Source organism: Miniopterus schreibersii, assembly GCF_964146895.1.
Source record: "Miniopterus schreibersii genome assembly, chromosome: 15".
Lineage (NCBI taxonomy): Eukaryota > Metazoa > Chordata > Mammalia > Chiroptera > Miniopteridae > Miniopterus > Miniopterus schreibersii.
In genome coordinates, this window is record NC_138115.1 from 33096713 (window position 1) to 33120785 (window position 24073).

Below are 24073 nucleotides of genomic sequence, written 5' to 3' on the forward strand. Positions count from 1 at the left end.
AATCCATCTTAATTAAGTTGCTACATTAACTTTTCCAGGAATACCTGGCCTACCACACTTACAAACAAAGTGCCTACAACAAAGGATTTCAGCTGATACTAAGTATTTTTCATATACACATACACTTATGTATAAAAGCTAAGTTTAAGTTACAAGGAGGCATAAATAGCAACAAACTAATTCCAAGAGGTACCTATATTACTGCAGAGAGACCACCGGAAAATAACCTACCATAAGAGGAATCCCCATACTATTTTCCTCTGGTGGAAGCAGTAGTTGTATTGTTTCAATTCCACTCTCAGGCCTGTAGCAGAAAACAGATATCAAAAGCAAGAATATGCTCACACTAGAAATGAAGGGCTATGTTATAAAAATAACTAGTACCTTAAAACACTGACTTAGTTGATAATATTAAAAATCTTACTAATTCAGAACGTCGTTTTACCGTTCTATCAAGAAAAAAAATTATTAATCTGTGTAACCAGGACAGAGGTTTTTTTAAAAGGTTTTCTTTATATACGAACCAATCTTTACTGTATTCTCAGAAGAGACTCAAAAGTGGGGTCTGAGTCTCAGAATTGCTAGCAACAAGACATTCTCATTTTAAAAAATAGAACTATTCAAATATATTCCCTACAACAATCATACTTCCATGGGGGTGTCTTAACCTAAGAAACTGTCTATAAAATATTCAAATCATACAATTTCTGAGTATTTAAAACATGTTCATGTTTGAAATACATAAACTTAAGAAATCACAATATCTCCCAAAGAGAAACACTGGTAATTATTTTCTATATATACACTTTAAAAAAAAAATTGTGATTATTGCTTAGTAACTTGCTTCTCCCCATCTTCCTCCACTCAACAATGTGTACTTTTTACCCATGTCCTTAAATACTCCTCCAAAACACTTTCAATGACTGTATATACATTATATTCAAAAGTAATATATTATTGTATTTAACCAATTTCCTAAGATTAAACATTTGGGTTGCTTCTATTTTTTAATTCTTATATAATAATTTTTCCAGGATTTTATCCCAACAGTTAGTTTTAGTAAAATGGCTTGCTTTCAAATAAATAAAATTAGGCCTAAAATATTCTGGAACCATAATTCTCAGGTGCAATGACCTAAAACAAATGTGAGAATTAAATACTTGCATAAAAGTATGCTGTCCAGCCCGGCCAGGAGTGGCTCAGCAGTTAAGCATCAACCTAGGACCCAGGAGATCACAGTTCGATTCCTGGTCAGGGCACATGCCAGGTTGCAGGCTCGATCCCCAGTAGGGGGCATGCAGGAAGCAGTCAATCAATGATGGCTCTCTCATTACAGATGTTTCAACTCCCTCTCCCTCTCCATTTCTCTCTCTAAAATCAATAGAGATATGTGTGTGTTTTTAAAAGAAGTATGCTGTCCACCACATTTCTTATTACTCTGAAAGAATCATCCAATTTTACTATCTGTCAGTGTGATTACACTGCTATGTTCTAATATGCCCTTCCTGTACATTAGAAGATAAAAGCCACCCCGTCCACTCTGGTGGATTAGCTACAGTTCTAAACATATTAAATTTGTTATTCTCCTCTTGTCAAAACTCTTTGTGAACAAATTAGCCTTGTAAAAAAATATTAACGGGCCATTACTTTTATTACTACCATATTAATGTAATAGACATAGTAATTTTATTAATTTGCCATGTGGTGGCAGCAAATACAAAAGAAAGTAAATTTGCCAAGCACTTCTATTTATTGTATTATTACCAATACAAAGTTAGTCTTCCCTGAGTCATGTACAGTATTTTAAATAAGAGTTTCAAATGGAAAATGATGCTTCATAGGTTTTAATAGTTACAGTTTAACCTTATGTTAATAGTCAAGCTCAAAACAATATCACAAGCAAATTCCTAATTCACTGATTGAAAATAACAGCCTTGTATAACTATAGCATTCACAATTGAACTGTCTCAAAAACTATGTGATCTTGATATTTATTAAAAAAAAAAAAATTGCAAAAGCTTTCATTTTTACTATACAGCGGTGGGCAAAAGAAGGTTAATAATAATACAATAATTAGTAAATAAATAATAATACAAAAATAAACTGTTTCACATACTCACAACGGTAACCCCAATTTTGCCCACCCGTGTGTGTGTGTGTGTGTGATATAAACATTTTCTCACTCTAACCAGGTGGGGAACGTCCGGCCCTCAGGCCATATACAGCCTGAGAAATCATTTGGTCTGGCCCTGCCAGGAAACTGCAGGCAGGACTTGAAATTCAATAAATCTAAGAGCTTTTTTCATAGCTAATTTTTAAGTTGATAATTTTGTATGGCCCACAAATGATGTTATAAATATCCAAATGGCCCTTGGCAGAAAAAAGGATCCCCACCCCTGATCTACAGACGCAATGCAAGACCAATCAAAGTCTCAGTGGTATTTGTGGAAATGCACAGGATAATTCAAAAATTTATATGGAAAGGCAAAGGAACCAGAACAATATTTTAAAAGAATGAAGTTGGAGGATTCAGACTCCTAGAAAGCTACAGTAATCAAGAGTACGATAATGGAAGAAGAATAGACATATAGATCTGATGAGATGGAACAAAGAGTCCAGAAATAGATCCACACATACATGGTCAATTGACTGAGGAAGGTGCAAAGGCAAGTCAACTGAGGAAAAATAATCTTTCCAACAAAATAGTCCAGAACTGGATAATCCATTTGAAAAGACAACCGCAAACAAACACCTCCCCCTCAGACCTCTACCTAATATTATACACAATAATGAACCCAAAATGGGCCACAACCTAGATTAGATGTACAACTAGGAGAAAATCTTTACTACATTGGAATAGGTAAATATTTCTTAGAGACAATATCGAAAGTACAATCCATAGATTAAAATACTGATTTATTAAAATTCATCAAAATAAATAATTTTCTGCTATTTGAAAGACATCATTGAGAATGAAAATATAGGTCACAGACTTAGAGAAAATACTTGCAAATCAGATATCTGACAAAGGATTTATATCCACAATAAATAAACAATTCATGTAATTCAACAGGAAAGCTCAATTTTTAAAAAATGGACAAAGGATGTAAACAGTCTGACACTTAACCAGACATAAAGACATGAAGATATACAGACATTAATCATCAGGAAAATGCAAATTTAAACACAATGAGAGCCTGGCAGGGTGTGGCTCAGCGGTTGAGCATCGACTTAGGATCCAGGCGACTAGGGTTTGATTCCTGGTCTGGGCACGTGCCTGCGTTGTGGGCTCGATCCCCAGTCGGGGGCGTGCAGGAGGCAGCCGATCCATGACTCTCTCATCATTGATGTTTCTATCTCTCTCTCCCTCTCCTTTCCTCTCTCTGAAATCAATAAAGATATATTAAAAAAATAAACACAATGAGGTACTATTACTACATATCTACTGGAATAACTTTTTATAAAAACTGAGAATACCAAATGCTGGAGAGAATGCAGAGGAATTAAAATTCTCATACATTACTGGTGGGAATACGAAATGATACTTTAAAAACAATTTACAGTTGCTTATCGCTATTCATACAATTAATGTATGACCTAACAATCCTACTTCTAGGTATTAACCCAATAAAATTAAAACTCGCCAAAAATCTGTACATGAACATTTATACTGGCTTTATTTGTAATCTCCAAAACCTAGAAATAACCCAAACACCCCTCAACTAAGAAAATGGAAAAATGTACTGTGGTAAATCCATATAACAGAATACTAAGTAAATAGAAAAGAAACCAATCAATGACTGAACACATTAACAACATGGACAAATGTTAAATATACTATGCTAAGTAAAAGGCTACATAATGAATGATTATATTTCTTCTGCAAAAGGCAAAACCTAAGGACAGCAAGAAATAAGCAGCTTCTAGGAGCTGGGGGCCTGGGAAGGGGACAAATACCAAGGGGAACAAAGGAACTGCTACGGTGATGGCAATGCTCTGTGTTGGACTGTGGTAGTCATTACATGACTGCATGCATTTGTAAAAGCTCACAAAACTGTACACTAAGAAGAGTAAATTTTACTATATCTAAACTATACCTTAATAAAAAGAGTAAAATTCTAAACATATTAGAAGAAGCCACACAAGTTTTTAAAGCATAATCTCATAATAGGGAAGACAAAAATTGAGAAGACATAAAACATTTCATAAATCTAACCATTTAAAAATATTAAATTTCACCCTGGCCAGTTTGGCTCAGTGGTTACAGTGGCAACCCACAGACTGAAGTGTCGCAGGTTCAATCCCTACCCCAGTCAGGGCACAAGCAGGAGGCAGCCAACAGACATGTCTCTCACAGCGATGTTTTTCTCTCTCTTTCCCCCTCCTCTTTCCCTTCCACTCTCTCTAAAAAGAAAAATCAATGGAAAAAAAATATCCTCGGGTGAGGATATGTATATGTATGTGTATGTGTATATGTATATGCATGTGTGTGTATAAAATGTCTGTACTGAAGAAATATAACCACAAAGTGAAATAAACAACAAACATAAAAGGGGAAAACACAATCCACTAGAAAAATAGGCAAAAAAAAAGAAACAATTCATAGAACCCCCCCCACAAATGTCTCTTAAATAGAGATGTTCAACCTAATACGAGAAATCAAAATTAAAACTACATAGATATACCATTGTTGATCTCTTAAACTGGCAAAAATCAAGAAGCCTGGCTCTTTCCGGACCTGGTGGAACAGAAGGCACCGCCGTGGGGGTCGCCATCCGCCACAACACAGACAGGATCGGCGCAGGGAGCCCAAGAGCCAGGACACCTACCTAAGGTTGCTGGTCAACTTATACAGGTTTCTGGCCAGACGAACCAACTCCACCTTCAACCAAGAGGTGCTGAAGAGGTTGTTCAAGAGTCGCACCAACCGGCCGCCTCTGTCCCGTTCCCAGATGATCCGGGTGAAGCTTCCCGGCCGGGAGGCAAGACCGCGGTGCCCGTGGGGACTGTACCTGAAGACGTGCGTGTCCAGGAGGTGCCCAAAGGGAAGGTGTGCGCACTTCGCGTGAGCAGCCGCGCCCCGACCCGCATCCTCAAGGCTGGGGGCAAGAGCCTCACCTTTGACCATCTGGCCCTGCACTCCCCCAAGGGCTGTGGCACTGTCCTGCTTTCTGGTCCTCGCAAGGGCCGAGAGGGGCACAGGCGTTTTGGCAAGGCCCCTGGAACCCCTCACGGCCACACCCAACCCACGCACGATCCAAGGGCCGGAAGTTCGAGCGCGCAAGAGGCCGACGGGCCAGCAGCGGCTACAAAAATTAACCCCAGATCCTACCTTGTTATTAAAAAGATTGTGGATTCTGGGGAAAAATAAAATAATAAATCAAGACGTCTGAAACTATGTAGGGCCTAGAATAAATGAAGTATTAATATAACCTCTGTGGGAGAGCAATTTGTTAATGTCTAGCAAAACTGTGAATGCACATTCTACTGATATGAAATACATTTCCAGGATATATTTTTAAGTGGAAAAAGCAAGTTATATTATGGCCTATATTGTATGTTACCTTTTGTATAAGAAAGAGAAGAAATGAAGACATATTTGTTTTGCTTTTATTTGCATATAGAAACACTAAGGATACATGGAAAACAAGGTTATTTATTTGGAGTGGGCTGCCTAAGTTTTACTAAGTGGGAGAAAGACTTCTCCGCTATAGCTGTATCATCTGGTTTTGATTATTAAATCATGTGAAGATGTAAGAAAAAAGGAGAGAGAGGAAGGAGAATTTACCCTGATACACAGGGTGTCTCAAAAAAATGTATACACATTTTGAATAATTATAAAGCCAGTGTTTATTAAAATGCATTTCATTTTCAAAATGTAACAGAATCAGCTGTTAAAGTGTGTATACATTTTTTGGGACACCTGTATTTGCACATGCTATGTAGGTGTTACATGATAAAGAACTTGTCTGGTCTTTGTCCTGGGTACCTGGGAGGTTCTAAACCCTTGGAATTTCCTGAACGATAGGAGTCTTTGTTATTCACGTTGAGCTCCTAGGACCATATCTCGGTTTATGCTAAGGAGGTGACTCACAGTAGGATCCTAGATTGTTCCAGATTGGGGCTGGAAAGAACCACCATGTGATGAGAGGGTTGGGGCTGGGAGTTATGTGGTATTGGCCTGACCACCTAACCTCCTGACTTCTGAGGAGGGGAGGGGGCTAAAGATTGAGTTCAATCTTGTGGCCATAATTCAACACATCTATAAATTTAATATTTATAAATTGAATCTCCAATAAATAATCTTGACACTGAAATTGGCTGAGCACCAATACACTAGGAAGTGTGTGCAGGGGACATGGAAACTTCAAGTCTGGGACCCTCTCAGACCTCATCTTGAGTCTCTCCCTTTTGGTGGTTTGATTTTCTTTCCCTTTGCTATAAAAAAACTGTGATCATAAGTATACCACTTTCCTGAGTTCTGGGAGTCATTCTAATAAATTATCAAACATGAGGGGGTAGTGGGAAATCCGAAATTTATAGCCAGTTGGTCAGAAGCATGGGTGGCCTAGTAACCCTGGAGCTGCAGCTGGTATCTAAAGTAAGGAGCCTTGGGGGGAGTCCTAGCCCTTAACATGTGAAGTCTACAGAATGCATTATAGTAGGTGGTAGCTCTCTGCGAGTTTTGTTTGTATTAGCAAAAGAACAACTTAGATATCAACAGGAAACTGGGTATGTAACAAAATACTAGGCAGAGGTACTCTTTAAATACTGATGTAGAATGAACTCAAGATACTGGAGGTGGAGAGGGCAAATAAAACGCACAACAGTGGTCTAATGTACTAAAAATCTCTAGGGATAAAGAAGAAAATAATGGTTGTTAGAGTAAGGGAAACCAGATGACTTGGGGGTGACTTGGCTAGAGGTGGAAGAGACAACTTTTACATTATATCCTTTGTATTCCTTTTAAATTGTGAACCATGGTTGCCTGTTAAAAATTAAATTAGAAAACCTACACAGATGAATCAGATGCATACCAAAGGTGAGAATTACTTAGAACAGTGATTCATTAAAAAATAAATAAATAACTGAAGTGTATGAAGATAGATTCACTTTACTCTGCCAGTCTTTTCCCCTCCAACTCAAAGGTTGACAGACAAATTAAATTACAAATTTCTGGAGGTGGGGCCTAGAAATCTGTAGTTTTAAATAGTAATTCTAATTCAGAGCCAAGATGTAGAACTACTGTCAGGACATGGTTACTATGTACAAAGCACTGTGCTAGCCAAACTGAGTGGATACAAAAAAAATATTTCCTGTCCTAACAGGCATAAAGCTAATGATCGAGACATAATGCTTTATAAATGAAACATTAATTTGGTCATATTCTAAATCTACCAATTTACAGAAGAAAATAAGGGATAGACGAACATGCTAAAGGACACCAAGAGGATACAATTAGCCAAGCTAGTACAGGGAAAATTCTACAAAACAAATGAATTTCTTTAACAATTTACATAGATTTTTTTTTTTTTAAGAGAGGGAGATACTGTTACAGACTTAAGAAACCAGTCATATGCAACATTTAAACTTTGTTTAGAATTGAAAAGACATCTGACACAAAGAAAATGTAATGCATACTGAATATGCTGCAAAATACTCCAGAAACACTGAGGAATGATAAAAATGGTGATAATTGTTGAAACTGGACAGTTCACAGGGGCTCATTAATATCTTCTCTGTGTGACAAAGTTTAAGAATTAAATTATATTAAATATTTTTAATTAAATAAAATCAATTATAGTGATATTTCAAAAAAAGAAAGAATGCAATATTAGATTGACGTCTCCCTATGATTCTACTCACACATTATACTATCTTAAACAGAGAAGTTAAAAAAAGTTAAAGTGGTTAGGTCTGACTTAGGTCTAAACTTTATAGCAAAACATAAACCAGCCAATTTATTGAATGTAACACTGGAAATGTAATCTACTCCTTTGAAAAATAATTCAGGTTACTTAAATATCTAAAGGGCAGAATGATAATCAACTTGATATAATATGATGCAACCATTAAAAATTATAATTAGGAAGGTTATGTACCAATTAGGTGAAGCATGACTGGAATGAAATGAAGTTGAACCTGTATTAGATATGGGAACTCCATATTTAACAATGTGTCCTTGACAAACACACACACATATTTTTTAATCCTCACTTGATATTTTCCCATTGATTTTTAGAGAGAACGGAAGGGATGGAGGAGGGGAAGAGAGAGCGAAACAGCGATGTGAGAGAGACACATCAATTGGTTGCCTCCTTGTACACACCCTGACCAGGGCAAAAACTGCAACCAAGGTACATGCCCTTGACCAGGAATCGAACCCGAGACCCTTCCATTCACTCCACTTTCTATTACAAACACTGCAGTAAGACCCTAGGACCCTAAGAAACAACCATATGAAAAGTATTGCTCTCAGACAATTACCAAAAATCTGCTAAGCCCCAGGTATAATTTTTCTGTTTAAATGTGGAGGTAATGCAACTTTTAGAACTGAATGCTAGTTTCAGGGTTGTCTGCTTATCAACATAAACTGCCTAAGACAGACTTTACCAAAAAAAAAGAAAAGAAAGGAATGAAAAAGGAAGAGAAAAAAAATGTGCCCATTGTACCCTCTGCTCTACATGTGCTTAGAGGTGCTTTTCAGTTTGTAATGCAGGCCCTTCAAAAGCACCACACACATCTTATTACACTTGAGAAAGGAAAAATAGTTTGTTTCTGTTATGAAGTAGAGAAAAAAATCACCTTGTCTTCTGAGAATCATTCATTTTTAGAGGCAAAGATGTAGGTACTGAACCCTGGGCTGTCTGGCTGATACCACTCTGGGCATTGGATCACTGCGCATAGATCAATGAGTGAGCATACTGACCTTATCACTTCTGCGTTTCTTCTCTTTTCAGTCCTCCATAGAACCATTTTCCCTCTTTTGTTTCTGCTCCTAATCTTTGTCTTTTATTAGATGAAGTCAGATGCAACTAAGTCTGATCTCTGACTTAGGAACGACTGCACAGGCAATTCCTCTCTGATAGTGACATGAATGGTCATGTTTTAGAGTTACAACAGATCAAGGATTAGCTCTGTTACCCTGGTTAAGTCACTCAATCTCTGTAACTTAATAAACTCAACTCCCTTCCCATCTTTCTCCTCCGCTCCAACTGTCCCAGAGTAGCTGCTGGGTCTTTTGTCTTTAAGGACTAATACAGAGGAGCAGAATTTAGGAGATTGCGGGGGGGAAACTTTCTAGATTATATCATGGTACCTCAGGAAGTAAACAAGGGCCAGAAAAGGAGCATGAAGAAGAGGCCAGCGCCCCAAACACTACTCAACCAGAAGAGTTCTGCCTCCGTCATAAGATACTGGTATAAACCACAGGCTTCATTTGGTAAATGGATCTGGTGGCTTTTCAAATACAAATTCTGAAAAATCACCACTGTTGACAATCCCACCTTTCCCCAGTACAAATACATATAACACAAAAACTGCACCTATTTGCCTTAATTATTCCATATGACATGATTTCAAGTGAATCTCCCCTCTGAATATGCATCTATTGCCAGAAATGTGATAATCACACATGGAATAGTCAGAACTGAGGCCTCCTTGCACCAACCACTATCAAGATCAAGCATTTTAGTTCCTCACCTGTCATCCAAAGTCTTAACTATTTTATTTTAGTCAATATTGAAGTTCACTGATATTACTAGGTCTCTTCCTTCCAAGTTTACAGTAGGATTACACCTCCCTACTCACCCAACACCCAAGTCAGGGGTGGTCACATAACTTGCTTTAATCAATTAAATGTGAGCCAAAGTGATGTGACAGAAGCCTTTCAGGGCTGATATGCTGTTCATCAAATTATTCTTCTCATACCACAAGTACAAGCTAACTCTTAATGATTACTGCTTCACCTCTCCTGGAAACAAGTAACTCTTTAAATAATTTATTCTAGGATCTCACCTGAGAGCCACATCCAGCTCTATAATCTTCCTTCTTCCCCTTTCTGAAAAATGGAGCAACCTTTCCCTGTCTCTAGTCTTCAGGCATCTCTCTCCTTAACTCCACAAGCCTGAAAACATAAAAAGTTATTTAGAGAATTCATTTTCAAGTTCCTACAACCGAAAGATATAATTCACTAAGTCAAGAACAAATAACTGCTACTTTTAATCATCTCTAGATTTTATTTCCCTTATTCTGTTACCTCTCACTATTTTGCTTTAATCCAAAGGCTTGCCTTTGATGAACGTGTTTAGTCAGAGGAATCTTTTCCTTCAGATATAGTTAGTATTTGTCTTCCCACACTGGGCTTTTCTCAGTATCCTGTCTATTCATTTACTGTTTAAGGTTTATTCAACATTTACCAAGGACTTACTACGTATAAGACAACTGCTTGGTCTGGGACATGATCTTGGCCTCAAGGAATTTACAGTTAAAAATGTCAACTGGGGAGTTGGGTAGGGGCAGCTGTGGCTAATTTGTAAAGGGCTGGGGTTCTGGTCTCACCCCACCTACAGGGGGAAGAGTCAGTCCCAGACCAACCTTGGGTGTGTAAAGTTTGCTTTCAACATCAGCTGGGGATGCCTCGGCCTGACCTCTGGCCTGACTTCTAATTGCAGGCCTGCACCTCCCAGGAGGTCCGAGAACCAGTGCACCCAGTAGACAGCTTCAGACCACTTTGAAACACCACCCAACCACTTCCACAGCAACACACTCAAGGGGCAGACTCAGTGGGCACCAGAGCCCTGCTGAAGTAAGCCCTGCTCTGTGGGGTGGGCCCCTGCACAGCTGATCTTCCACAGTGGTGGTGGAGGCAGCCAGTCCTCCCAGCAAACTGGCCTGGGGGTAAATCCCTTCCATTGATGTGCCAACAGCAATCAAGGCTCAACCGCAACAGGAGGGTGTACACAGACCACATGGGAAGGGGTGTGCAACTGCAGTGCCCAGCTTGGGTGATCAGGGTGCCCTGGACCCTACTGGACACCTACTACAACAGGCCACTCTACCAAGCCTGGAAGACATAATAGCAGCTCTACCTAATACATAGAAACAAACATAACAGGCTCAGGGAGGCTGCCAAAATGAGGAGACAAAGAAACATGTTCCAAATGAAAGAACAGAACAAAACTTCAGAGAAAGTACCAAACAAAACGGAGACTAGCCATCTATTAGATGCAGAGTCCAAAACACTGGTTATGAGGATACCCAAGGAACTGAGTGAGAACCTCAATAGTGTAAGAAAGAACTCTAATAAGATAATATTTTTTCATAGGATAGTGCCTTTTCCATGATCATTTGCCTACTGTAATCTCTAGAAAATGTTTTTTTACCATTTCCTGCAATTTTGTCATTCTTCCAGATAGAAGTCTCTACTCATGCTTTTTTAGCCATATGGAGTCAAAATTTAACCATCATAAATTCTGCTATACATTTTATACATTAAAGATATACTTTGATTGAAATGAAAAGACAGCACTTTCCATCAAAACTCAAGGAATTTAAATCTTCTAGTCTATGGTAGCCTAACCCAACAAGAGACAAAATCTTAGGTTCAACAATATCTGAGGGACCAATCTCAGAAAGCTATCTGTTAAAAAAATGTTTGGTCTCAAAACCCCTTCACACTTTAGGGAGAGAGGGAGAGAGGGAGGGAGGGAGGGAGGGAGATCAATTGGTTGCCTCCAGCATCAGCCCTGACCAGGGCAGGGGATGGAACCTGCAACCCAGGTAAGTGCCCTAGACTGGGAATTGAACCCAAGATCTTTTGTTTGGTGCACCGGCTGATGCTCTAACCACTAAGCCCACCAGCCAGGGCACCCCTTACCACTTTTAAATTATTGAGGACTCTAAAGAGTTTTGTTTATGGGGGTTATTTATTTTGATGTCTACTATATTCAAAATTAAAACTGAGAAATTATTTAAATATTTAATTTACTTAATGTTACATATCAATATAAATAACTTTATGAAAATAATAATTTTTTAAAAATTAGTGAGAAGAGTGACACTGTTTTACATTTGTACAAAGCTCTATAAAGTCTGGCTAAATAGAAGGTTCAGCTAGAGTAACACAGCCGTGTCTGTATTCAATCCGCTATGATAAGTTTTCCTGCTTCAAGTACAAGAAAATCTGTAACTCACAACTACAGAAAATGGTGCCTATTATAAAAGCCTTTTCAAATAATCATGGATATTCTCTGACACTACATCAAAACTCGACAAGTAGTCTCTCTTAAAGGTTGGTTGCAATGTGCAATGTGAAACTAAATCAATGAACTTTTCTCATACTTTTTCACACTGAAATTCAAGCACTTCTTATATATCTTTTACCCATGTGTGATTTTATAACATTATAATCAGTCATTTGGAAAACGCTGGTTCACCAAGATATCAAAGTATTGATTGTGGTAGGTAAAAATGTTATTTTGCATTGTAGTATTTAGAAAGCATGTGGCATAATTATATGCCTAAATTCCTTGTTACTTTTTTTGGTGCTAGGCAAAAATGTGGCCCTTACTCTCTGGAAAATTTTAAGTTCTAGACTAAATAGGTGAAGTCCCTCACAGTTGCAATTCTAACTTCCATCAGTTCAATGAAACACTATGTTAAACTCTTGAAAATGGTCGAGTTTAATGACTTTTTAATGAATAATGAAAAAAGATCTCCTGCACTCCTAAAGGCAACTGTAGGCAATAAATGAGAGTAGTACAGAAACAAGGTCATCCTCTACAGAAGTACCTCAAAGGAAAAAACATCCATGACAAGTTGACAATCACAAGGATTGTTTACAACAGAATCTGGCAAGACTGGGGGGAAGAAACTTTTTTCCTTTCATTTTATACTTCTGTGAAAACTGGCAGCAAAAACCTGGAATAAATAAGTTTTCTGCTCTTCAATTTTTCCTAAGAAGCAAAACACCCTCCCCCCACACACACACATTCTTTCTATGATTCAAAAAAATTGTGAGTACCAAATAAAACGATCAAACACTTCTCTGTCATATCAAAACTACCGAAAGGTACTGCTTATGTATGACCAGCCTTTAAGAAGAAAAACCTTTTTAAAAAGGTCAGCTGCCAAAAGATGTTTAAGTCTCAATATGCATCCCACCCCACCGCATACACAAACAGTGAGCAATCTGTTCATCCTATGACAGTGGTTCTCAAACTTTTGTTTCACAAACGTCACAGATAGCTCCATGGCTCCCATTCTACAAATGATGTATAACTCTATAAATATTTTATGCCTGCAAGGGAGTAGCTACTACTTGGATATAAACAGCTTTTAATTGCCCAAAAGAACAAAGAGGAAGGAGTTTTAGAGAAAAAAGTAGATTCACCTTCCTCTCAGAGCCTGCCATCTCTAAAACAGCTTCAGAATCCAGACTTTCAAAGTCCTTTCCTCAAGGCTCACACTTGACGACAGAACTCTGCATAAAATGTTCCAATGATTGTGAGGTTCAAATCCCAAAGCACAGAACCCAAGGTACTCTAGGAATTAGCCCCTACATCCTTCACCCCAGCCTCGTCTCCTGCCATCCCTTTTCAACCCTCACTCAACTATTACCATGTATAAGATCATAAGGCATATGATCCCCAACTAAAGAGGAGAGGGGGCTCACTAACTCTAACATGTATTCTTCAGGAGACAGAGATGAAAAAAGAAGTGACACCAAATAATAACAAATCTACATAAAAAAATAAAGAACACTGGCAAAGGTAATTACAGGCAAAGGAAAAATTACAATATAAATGACAGTATAAATGTATTTTTCACTTTTTTTTTCTCTTGGTTTAAAAGGAAACTGCTTAAAACAATTATAAAGTTGTTAGGCATATATATAACATATAAAGATGTAATACATATAACAATAATAGCAAAAAAGGGAGAATAGAGCTACAGTGGAGGAAGGAAATGACACCAGATGGTAACTGAAATTCACAAGAAAAAATAAAAGTATCAGAAATGGTAAATATGTTCGTTAATATAAAAGACTATGAATATTTTTCTTCTTTTCCTCTTTAAAAGATACATTGTTTAAAACACTATATTGCTAGGTTTATCACATAAATGTACATAATATATATGATAATAAGAGCACAAAGGAGAGAGGGGGGAATGGAGCTATACTGGAGCATTATTGGCATTAAACTCAAGTAGACTGTGATAAATTCAGATGTATACTGGAATCCCAAGAACAAACACTAAGAAAAATATAATTTTAAAAAATATAATTTAAAAAAATTAAATCTGTAAAAAGAAAACACAAAAAGTGACAGAGGAACAGCAACAAAAAAGACATGAGGTATATAGAAAACAGCAAATGAGAGATGCAAATTCAACCTCATCACAGGAGAGGATTAAAAGCTCCATAACAAGGATTCAGTGTTGATGCCGTAGTTTGCTGTTACAATCCCTGAAAAGCCAGGTGTTGTTAACCTTCAAGATCAACTAACTCCACTTCTCCAGGACGTGGCTGCTGCTTGCCTGGTTGTCGACGGTGCTCCCAGGGATATCTCCCTCCCTCATGACCCAATCCGACTGCACTGCACCCGCACAGCATGTAAGCTTTGGAAAGGGGGGAGCCTCTCACCATTCAGAGGACTGCCCAACACAGAAGCCTCTGTCTGCCCCCCGCCCACAATCTTTTAAAGTTCTGTTTGAACTGCCTGGTTTATCTTTATTAATTTATATTAGTAAGAATACTACTAAAGGTAGAAGGAGGTCTTTTCTTACTTTCACCATTCCTAATCCAAAAGTTCCCTCAAAAGGAAAAGGGGAAGAGAAAATGGAATCAATAAGATAATCCTTAAAAAACAAAAAACAAAAACTTTAGTTAACTGCAGGAAAAGTTTAATAATATAATCTGCATGAAGACTAAGAATTGCAGTTCTCCTAAATAAAGTATTTGATTTTTTCTTGGTGGTAGAGATTAAGAAAAACAAGCTTAAGCAAAATACATGCATGTAACACAAATCTACCAAAAATATAGTTTTTGTTCCTCTAAAAATATTTTATAGACTATGTATGGCTTTTGGCTGCTAAGGATGAGAGAAAACAGTATTACAGGAGGGACATATATAAAATCCCATTAAAATAAGGGCCCCCAACCTGGCCGGGCCTGGCTCAGCAGTTGAGCGTTGACCTAGGATCCAGGCGATAGGGGTTCGATTCCCGGTCAGGGCACATGCCCGGGTTGCGGGCTTCATCAATGACTCTCTCATCATTGATGTTTCTGTCTGCTCTCTCTCTCTCTCTCTCTCTCTCTCTCTCTCTCTCTCTCTCTCTCTCTCTCTCTCCTTTCCTCTCTCTGAAATCAATAAAGATATATTTAAAATAACTAACTAACTAACTAAATAAATAAGGGCCCCAACTCTATGGTCTCAAAGCACAAGTAAGATAATTGCCTTTATCCCATACTAGAAGGAAGAGACCCTGTTTTATATTAATATGTATCCCAGTATCAAGGACCAGCTGCTGGTATTTGTATAAGCATACAAATTCACTTAATAAGTACAAAGAAAACACAGTATTTACATATAAGGTCTAGAAATCAACAGCTGGAGACTAACCTACAAAACAAAGGCAATGGATCCCAAATCAAAATTTGAATAACCTAATGAGTTATAATGATTAAAGAAACAGTGGATGTTATAATAGATAAATCCCATAACTGCGGCATAACATAATAGCTTATTCTTATTTCATGCTCACATGAAGTCTAAAAACCCATGTCAATGATCACTTGGGTGCATGAGGAGATTGGAGGTGACCCAAGCTGACAGACATTCAGCTCTCTTGGACCTATCATTTCCAAAGCTGCTCTGGCAGACCATCCCCAAATAGCAGGTGAAGAAAAAGGGCATTGTGCAAGGGAAGTTCGTACTGGTCAGGCCTAAAGAAACAACACATCTCTGCTTGCTTTCCCATGACCAGACCTCAATCATGTGGCCCAAATGCAAGAGGGGCCGGCAAATAAATATATAAGTGAGTTGGTATCTGAGAAAAAAGCTTGGTGAAGAGCAAGCCAGTCTTTCCCAGAGGTTTTAAAATACAGATTCTGGGGCATTATCCCAGGTGATCCTCATTCAGATCTAACAGGATTCCCAAATTTTGTACTTAAGCTAGCCAAGTGATTCTGATGTATTATGCCCAAGTTAGGAACTACTGGCTTAGGAAGAGCTTGGGACAAACAGAAAAGAGTATTTCCATGGGAAAAACTCTTCGCTCCCTGGCCGTGAGGGTCTCCCAGGGCTCTCTTCCTTTCCTTCCTCCGCCCACCTCAGTCTCCACTGTCCTTCCCTTGGCCACGAGCTGCTCTCAGTGCCTGAGCAACCTCATTCACTTCAATGGCCACTAAAAACACCTTCCTGTGAGCCCAGTCACACCTTAACTGCTTACTATATGCTTTTCCACTTAAACGTCCCACTAGGACCTTAATATAGCCAGATCCCAATTCATTTTAGCCTCAAACCAGCTCCTCCTTCTTGCATGCCCAATCCACCTAGGCCCTATAGTTAAAACCCTAGGAGTCAATGATAATTAAAAGCCTTTGTGCCTCAAAAAATACCATCAAGAAAGTAGAAAGACAACCTACAGAATGGGAGAAAATTTTTGCAAATCACATATCTGATAAGGGACTTGTACCTAAAATATATAAAGAACTCCTACAACTAAATAATAAAAAGACAAGTAGCCCAATTAAAAAATAAAGGGCCCAGCTGGACGTGGCTCAGCGGCTGAACATCAACCTAGGATCCAGGAGATGGTGGTTCGATTCCCAGTCAGGGCACATGCCTGGGTTGTGGGCTCGATCCCCAGTAGGGGGCATGCAGGAGGCAGCTGATCAATGACTCTCTCATCATTGATGTTTCTATCTCTCTCTCTCTCTCTGAAATCAATAAAGATATATTAAAAAAAAAAATGGGCAAAGGATCTGATAAAAAGATAATCAACATCATTAGCCATCAGGGAAACGCAAATCAAAACCACAAGGAGAGCCCTGGTCTGCATGGTTCAGTGGTTAAGAGTGTCAGCCTGCGTATCAAAGGATCGTGGGTTAGGTTCCCAGTCAAGGTCACATACCTGGGTCACAGGTTTGATCCCTGGCCCTGGTTGAAGTGTGTATGGGAGGCAACCAACTGATGGGTCTCTCTCACACAGATGTTTCTCTCTCTCCTCCACACCTCTCTGTCTCTCCCTTCCCCCTCCTCTCTCCCTTCCCCCTCCTTTCCACTCTTTCTGAAAATCAATGAAAAAATATCCTTGGGCAAGAATTTAAAAATCAACAACCACAAGGAGATATCACTTCACACACACTAGGGTGACTATAATCAAATGTTTTAAAAACACAGATGATAATAATAAGTGTTACTGAGAATGAGGAGAAATCAAGAGTCCTCATACATACATTGCTGGTGGGAATGCAAAATGGGCAGCCACTCTAGAAAACGAACTGGCAGTGCCTTAAAAAGCTAAATACAGACTTACCATTGACCCAGCTAGTCCACACAAAAACTTTGACACAAATGTTCAGAGTAGCATTATTCACACTAGCCCCAAGGTGGACATAACCCATATGTCCATCAGACGTTGAGTGGATATATAAAATGTGACATACGATAAAATAGAAGTATTATATCAGCAATAATAATATTGATGCATGCTATAATATAATGAACCTTCAAAACACGCTAAGTGAAATAGGCAAACATATAGAGACTAAAGGTAAGTTAGCAGTTGTCTAGGGCTAGGGAGGAAGTGAGATTTAGGGGTAGGAGGTTTCTTTTTGTAGTGATAGCTTGTTCCAAAATTGATTGTGGGGACAGGTCTGTGAGCATACTAGAAATCATGGAACTGTACAATTTAAATTGGTATGTGAATTGTATCTCAGAAAAGCTGTATAAAAAAGAAAAAGCTATCAAACCTTTTAATCCAGAAACTGATGTGAGAGAAAAGGCTGCCTCTCCAGACTTATACTTCCTAGTATAAGACAAAGTTTGTGGGGGTTTTGGAGTACCTTAGATAACAGAAAATAAAGTTAAATGTAGTACTCAATGGTAATAACTCTCATCTAGGTTTCTGGAACAAGTATTTGTTTCAGAAGCAACTGCTTCCTGATTTACCTTTTAAAATATTTTATTTGTCCTTTGCTGCATATTACCTGTGGCTTTATATTCTGAAGAGTAAAAAAGAAACACCTTTAAGTTTATAATAAAATTTAAATGGTAAACCATCACTAATGAAAAGTTTGAACCTAAATTTATTAGGCAAAAGTAAACTTTATTCACTAAAGTTGTGGAGGCAGCAGTTCTATCCAGACTGCTTTGTATGCCAATCGGTATACACACAGAGAATGCTGGTAACTTTTTAAAAATAATCAGTTATCCTATAAGGCAGGTGGATGAATCACCTAATAGTGTAATAACTGGGGTTGGGGAGTAGGAGTGGAAATTAAATCTAAAGTACTTGAAACTTCAGTCATTGTATATAATGCATAACACACCAAAACATTATTGTATACAATGTATGTAATATATAACACATTAAATCATTATTGGTTTAAGTAACTGGAGATTTCACTCATTTTGCTTTAAATTAGAAGTACTGCTGTGTGATTGGTTTGATGTGAACTGTCTATGAGATGCATTCTTCAGAACAAAAAAAATGAATCCTAAACTATTTTCTTCAGGCACAGAACATTTCCAGGAGCATCTCACTCCAGTCCAGAGAGAGTGCATTCACTGAATATAAATTTTATGTTAGACTAGAAAAAGAAACTGAAATAATACAAAATGCAGGTAAACCTAATATGACCCAAATCTAACTACCTGCATTATTTGCTTTTTTTTTTAAAACCACCATAACCAATGTTTAATTGAATTTCATGTTTAATTTACCCTAGTGGAACTATGAAACAAAAAAAAACCCTATCAATTGTCACATGAATACAAGACATTCTTAACTGTACACACAAGTGAGCCATTAATATAGCTACAAGGATCCTTTAAAGATGTATTCATTCCCATTCAAACTCTCTCTTAGTACTTAGTACTTAATGTACTCAGTTTGTGCTAAAATGTTTTACATACATTCTGAATTACAGCAGTACTCATTTCTCATTTATAATCTACTCTTCTAAAACCTATAGTACTTATTTAACCTTTGGGTGTCATGGGCCCCCTAGAAAATCTAATAAAATTTATAAACCCTCTTGAGAAAAGTACATATGCACATTCCTCCTAATTCCTTTCAAAGACCCTAGGTTAAGAAAGCCCAGCTATGACTTCCCATCACCTACAAATCAAGTCCAAACCTCTTAGCCTTGCATTCAAAGCACTTCATAACGTAGTCACTTTTAATTTAGCTAATCTCCTATCCTTTCCAAATACATACACCAATCAGGTCTATCTCTTTGCTACCCCACCACAGATATACCATCCTCTCTAGCTGGCCTTTATAGTTCCCCCTGTTGTTTTCCTGCACCAACTACTTGCTTTCAAATCTTTCCTGTGAATCTAAAACACTTCCCTTGCCATGAAGGGTTGCCCTCCGCCTACAATCAGATCACCTGATCCTCTGTGAATTCTGAAACATGCCATTTGTATCTCAAGGAGCTCTCCACGCTCTACACTGTATCTTACAAGGTCTCCAAAAAATAAATTTATTAAATATAATAAATAAATCAGGAAACATAGGGGCATATTTTTTAAACTGTGTTAATTTCCAAGTAATATGCTCCAAGTGTTTTTTCTTCAACCTCTATACGCCTTTTCACGCAAAGTATCTCAGGCACTGGGCCCTTACGTACATATTCTCTCCTTCTCCAGCCAGTAAGGCTTTAAGGGCAGAGATGGGAAACTACTGCACCCTTGTGTCCTCTACAGTCTCCACCACAAACCAAGGGGCACTTGAGAGAGAATGGTACTTTTAAGGGCAGAGATGGGAAACTACTGCACCCTCGTGTCCTCTACGGTCTCCACCACAAACCAAGGGGCACTCGATGGAGGATGGTACTTGGACATATGAGCATCAGCATTTTTCAGGCATTTCATACATTCAGTGTCCCCAATTCTAAGATTTTTTTCAAGGATCATCTTTTTTTTTTCCTACCAAAAATCAAAGAATATTCTACCCTTAGTGAATACTTGGTTAAGAACTTACTAACTATCCAAAACAGTGGTGAAGTTATTCTCACCCACCCAATATCTACTGATTGACATATGCCAACCCTGTTAAAACAAACCAACCACGTGCTTCAACACATCAAGAATCCTTACATACTGACCGTTAACCCAGATGGGAGCACAAAGACGGCTCCCACACAAAACAACACCCGTGTAAAAGCTATTATCATTTAGCACTCCTGCAAACAAAGTTTAACTTCACCTAGAAAATAAACTCAGAAAATAGAAGCAAACATCCCAGATTATATGTGCACACTACAGGTGGCAGTAACACAGCATAAAAGTGTAAAAACTTTTTTTAGAAACATGATATAAAAGTTTATGACCAACTGATTCATGCTACAACATGGTGAACCTTGAAAATATTATGCTAAGTGAAATAAGTCATTCACCGAAGACCACATATTCTATGATTCCATGTATATGAAATATCCAGAGTAGGCAAATTCACAGACAGAAAGTAGACTAGTGGCTTCCAGGGCCTAGGGGGAAGGGGAAATAAGGAATGACTGTTAATAGCTTTTTGGAGTGATAAAAATGTTCTGGAATTAAATAGTGGTAATGGTTACAGAACTTCGTGAATATATTATAAACTACTGAATTGTACACTTCAAAAGAGTGAATTTTATGGTACATAAGTTATCTCAATTTTTAAAACTTTATGACCATTTGGGCTATTGTATCTCAAAGAAAACTATTTTTTAATAGGAATCTTATTTTGTAGTTTGTTTTCCCAAACTGATCTAAACTAGTAGTTACAAAATGGTCCTCTACTAGTCCCCTTTAAAAATCACATCTTTAAATTTTCATTAATGGAAACTACCAACTTGCCAACATTTATAAATAGATTTTTCATAAGAATCTCAAATTCTGGCTTCCCCCAAAAAACTGGAGTTCTAAAAATACTAAGCACATCTGCACAACTGTGGCTCAGAGCCGAGCAGCAACTAACACACCTGCTCCTATCTGCCATAATCTCTATCACTCCTTATTGTCTTCCAGATACTGATGTCTCAAGTTAGTTCCAATTTAGCTTCCCAGTTGTGAGTCTGTTACCCTTGATTTAAACAAAGACCACCCTACCTTTCTTCTTAGGGTATACAATGAATCACTACTGATAAAATGCAATCATGAAATTGGTCAAAAGGTACCAATTTCCAGCTATAAGGTAAATAAGTTCTGGAGGTCTAATGTACAGCATGGTGACATACTGTAATATAAATACATATTTATATGTTATCTCCACACACACAAAAAGGTGGTAATTATGTGAGGGAACAGAGGTGTTAACTGATCTTACATGTTATAAACTTACATGCCAATAATATCTCAATAAGGTTGGAAAATAAAATTTAAAAATTTCATGCAAAGACAAAAGTCTTGCAAGTGATACTTGTTGAATAAAACCCAGCAAGTGTTAAAAATTCATGATACATAAACACTTTAATGAGAAGAAAAAATCAAGAATAAAGTTTATCTTTCTACCACAAACAGAAAACAATTTGCATTTCATTTACAATTAAAAATTATTTTCACTTACTAACAGAAAATAGTACAGTATCTTCTTATTCCCATGTTAGGTGTTGGCACAAAAGGAGGGATGCTGTCTTATTCAGATTACTGACTGGGTATGAAAGCAAATTGCTTTATTTACTCAGATTTTATGGTTTAAAACATCTAGAACCTCCCACCCCCATGCTTATGTGCACAAAGAAAAACAACCCCTACCAACTTATAGCTTCTATGTATTAGATCATATTAGCTAGAAGAAAACAAAAAACAAGAGGAAGATGAAAATAACATAGAAAAGTAAGTTCTACTACTTCCTATCTCAAGTATAAATGAGGATCAAGCTAAATGCTGTGTCAAGGACTTTCCAGCTTTGTCATTCTGTGTACTTTAGAGATCTCCTTTCCTCTAAATAAAATAATTCATCTGCCTGAACTGCTATTCCTATAGATGGGAAATGTTAAAATAGTATTTGCAGTCCATTTTATTTTTACCATCACTTCTAACATATCAACATACAAGATGACTTCTAAAAGCTATTCCCTTTAAACCAGGCAAAACCAAACTCATTTCTCAAAGTCTCCCAAGAGACCAGATGAACCAATTAATTAGTAGAGGTAAACTTCAATGTTGGTCCCCCTCTGAGCCACGCCACTTCATTAACTTGTTCAAGGATCCTCAAGTTTACAAATGACATTTCACACATCACTACCACTGAGTATTAACAGATATTATGTAAAACTGGAGTAGCATCACAATTTCTTCATAATTGCAATTTCTAAATACACAAATGCAAAGGTGCAACTGGATTTTATGTCCGACTGAAAACACAATCCTGTTTACGTTTAAACCTGATGGTGAATAAAATGGGATGCTCTCATAAAAGTTCACCAAATTTCTAGTGCATGCAATGATCCAAACTTTTTCAAAAGTGTAAGACTAGAAACAAAAATCAGTTATTACCTCAACTATAACTTATGGAAGCACAAAGTAGAATTACGATTGGTAAAGATTAGTGGAGAACCTAGATTTTAAGTTTCACACCATCAAGAGTATAAAGTGAGTTAACTGTAAAGGGATTGGTTTATGCTTTAACTGTGGTTTATCTTTTATTCTTTAACAGTGCTGTCCCACAGAATTTTTTGATGATATAAATCAAAATTCTGTATCTGTGCTGTCCAATACACAGTCAGCTGTCACATGTGGCTACTGAGCACTTGAAATGCAGCTAGAACTGAGGAACTCAATTTTTTATTTTATTTAATTTTAATTAATTTAAGTTGCCACGTGTGGCTATCCTACTGGACAATGCAGCTGTATAATTTGAAATGCAATGTATAAACTTGACTAAACAGTAAAGTTTTTCAAAGTATCCCATCCTGATGATGTTAATATCAGTAAAACCTTCCTGACACTAAATTATACATAAGTTCAGTCATCAGTCTAAGCATGAAAAAAGGTCACTTACGATTGCCTAAATATGAAATGAGATTCACTTATGAAACAAGAATTCTTAGATTTACAACTTAAGGTACAACACTCACAAAGAGATAACATTAAAAATACATCTCAAGTTTCCCCATTGTTTTTGCAAAAGGGGTAAAAACTTTCGGAATAGTTTCCCAATGCATCCAAGTTATTTTCAATATGTTCAATATTTTCTGTCCAGAAAAACAAACGGCAAAAATAAATTTTCAGCACTAATAAGTCTGCTGCGACTCGTTAAATTTCACGTTAATTTCCCTTTTCCTCAAAGGAGAGATACAAATGTTTGGAAACCTCTGCATGGCCTTGTTACCCATCTTCCCATGTTTTCAGGTGTACAAATCCTTCTCATAGTTACGATTTCGTTGCTAGACACAAAGTATTGTTTCAGTCCAAGAGAGACACTACTCTTTTCGGCACTTGAGATATTCTTTGACCAGCTCTTCCCAAGTCAAGAAAAGTAACCAAGATGGTGCACAAGACGTCAAAAGAAAAGCCTCGGAACTTGCACGCTGAATAAGCAGAATCAACCGCCTCTGACCCGGAGAGAGTGAGCCTCGAACTATCCGGCGAAGCAAACAGGCGAGCAAGGTCGTGACCCCAGGTCACGGCCGCCAGCACCGCTCCCGCCCGGCAGCGGGAAGCCACCTGTTAGGCCCGAGCCTCACCTGGCAGGAAGGCGCAAACCCGGCAGCGCGCTTGACGTGGACGCCCGAGCGGCGAGCCTGGGACCCGCCCCTCTCCGGGCGGCGGCGAGCCCCCCAGCGGCACGTGGGCTTCACCCGGCCGGGGCTCCGCTGACAGGAGGGTCGCCCGCGGCCCCCAGCCCGGCGCCCCAC

General features: G+C 38.0%; 1 protein-coding gene and 1 pseudogene across 7 annotated transcripts in view; one reads left to right on the forward strand and one right to left on the reverse strand.

The window, feature by feature from the left end:
- Positions 1 to 24073, reverse strand: part of ANKRD28 (ankyrin repeat domain 28) — a 116937-nt gene that overhangs the window by 92427 nt on the left and 437 nt on the right. The window contains exons 1-2 of one of the 6 annotated variants that reach the window (XM_081159453.1): positions 10018 to 10032; positions 232 to 304 (exon numbers count right to left, since the gene is read on the reverse strand). The exons of 2 other annotated variants lie outside the window; for them this stretch is intronic. In XM_081159453.1, coding sequence (XP_081015579.1) covers positions 232 to 249 — 18 coding nt within the window. In that variant the 5' untranslated portion in view covers positions 250 to 304; positions 10018 to 10032. Of the gene's footprint in view, positions 1 to 231; positions 305 to 8929; positions 8946 to 10017; positions 10033 to 24073 lie in introns of those variants that run through there. 3 more of the 6 variants (XM_081159443.1, XM_081159452.1, XM_081159450.1) reach the window with 3 other exon arrangements.
- Positions 3986 to 5326, forward strand: LOC308568133 (large ribosomal subunit protein eL18 pseudogene; annotated as a pseudogene). Its single transcript has 2 exons — positions 3986 to 4011; positions 4722 to 5326. The product of its transcript is annotated as a large ribosomal subunit protein eL18 pseudogene (transcript).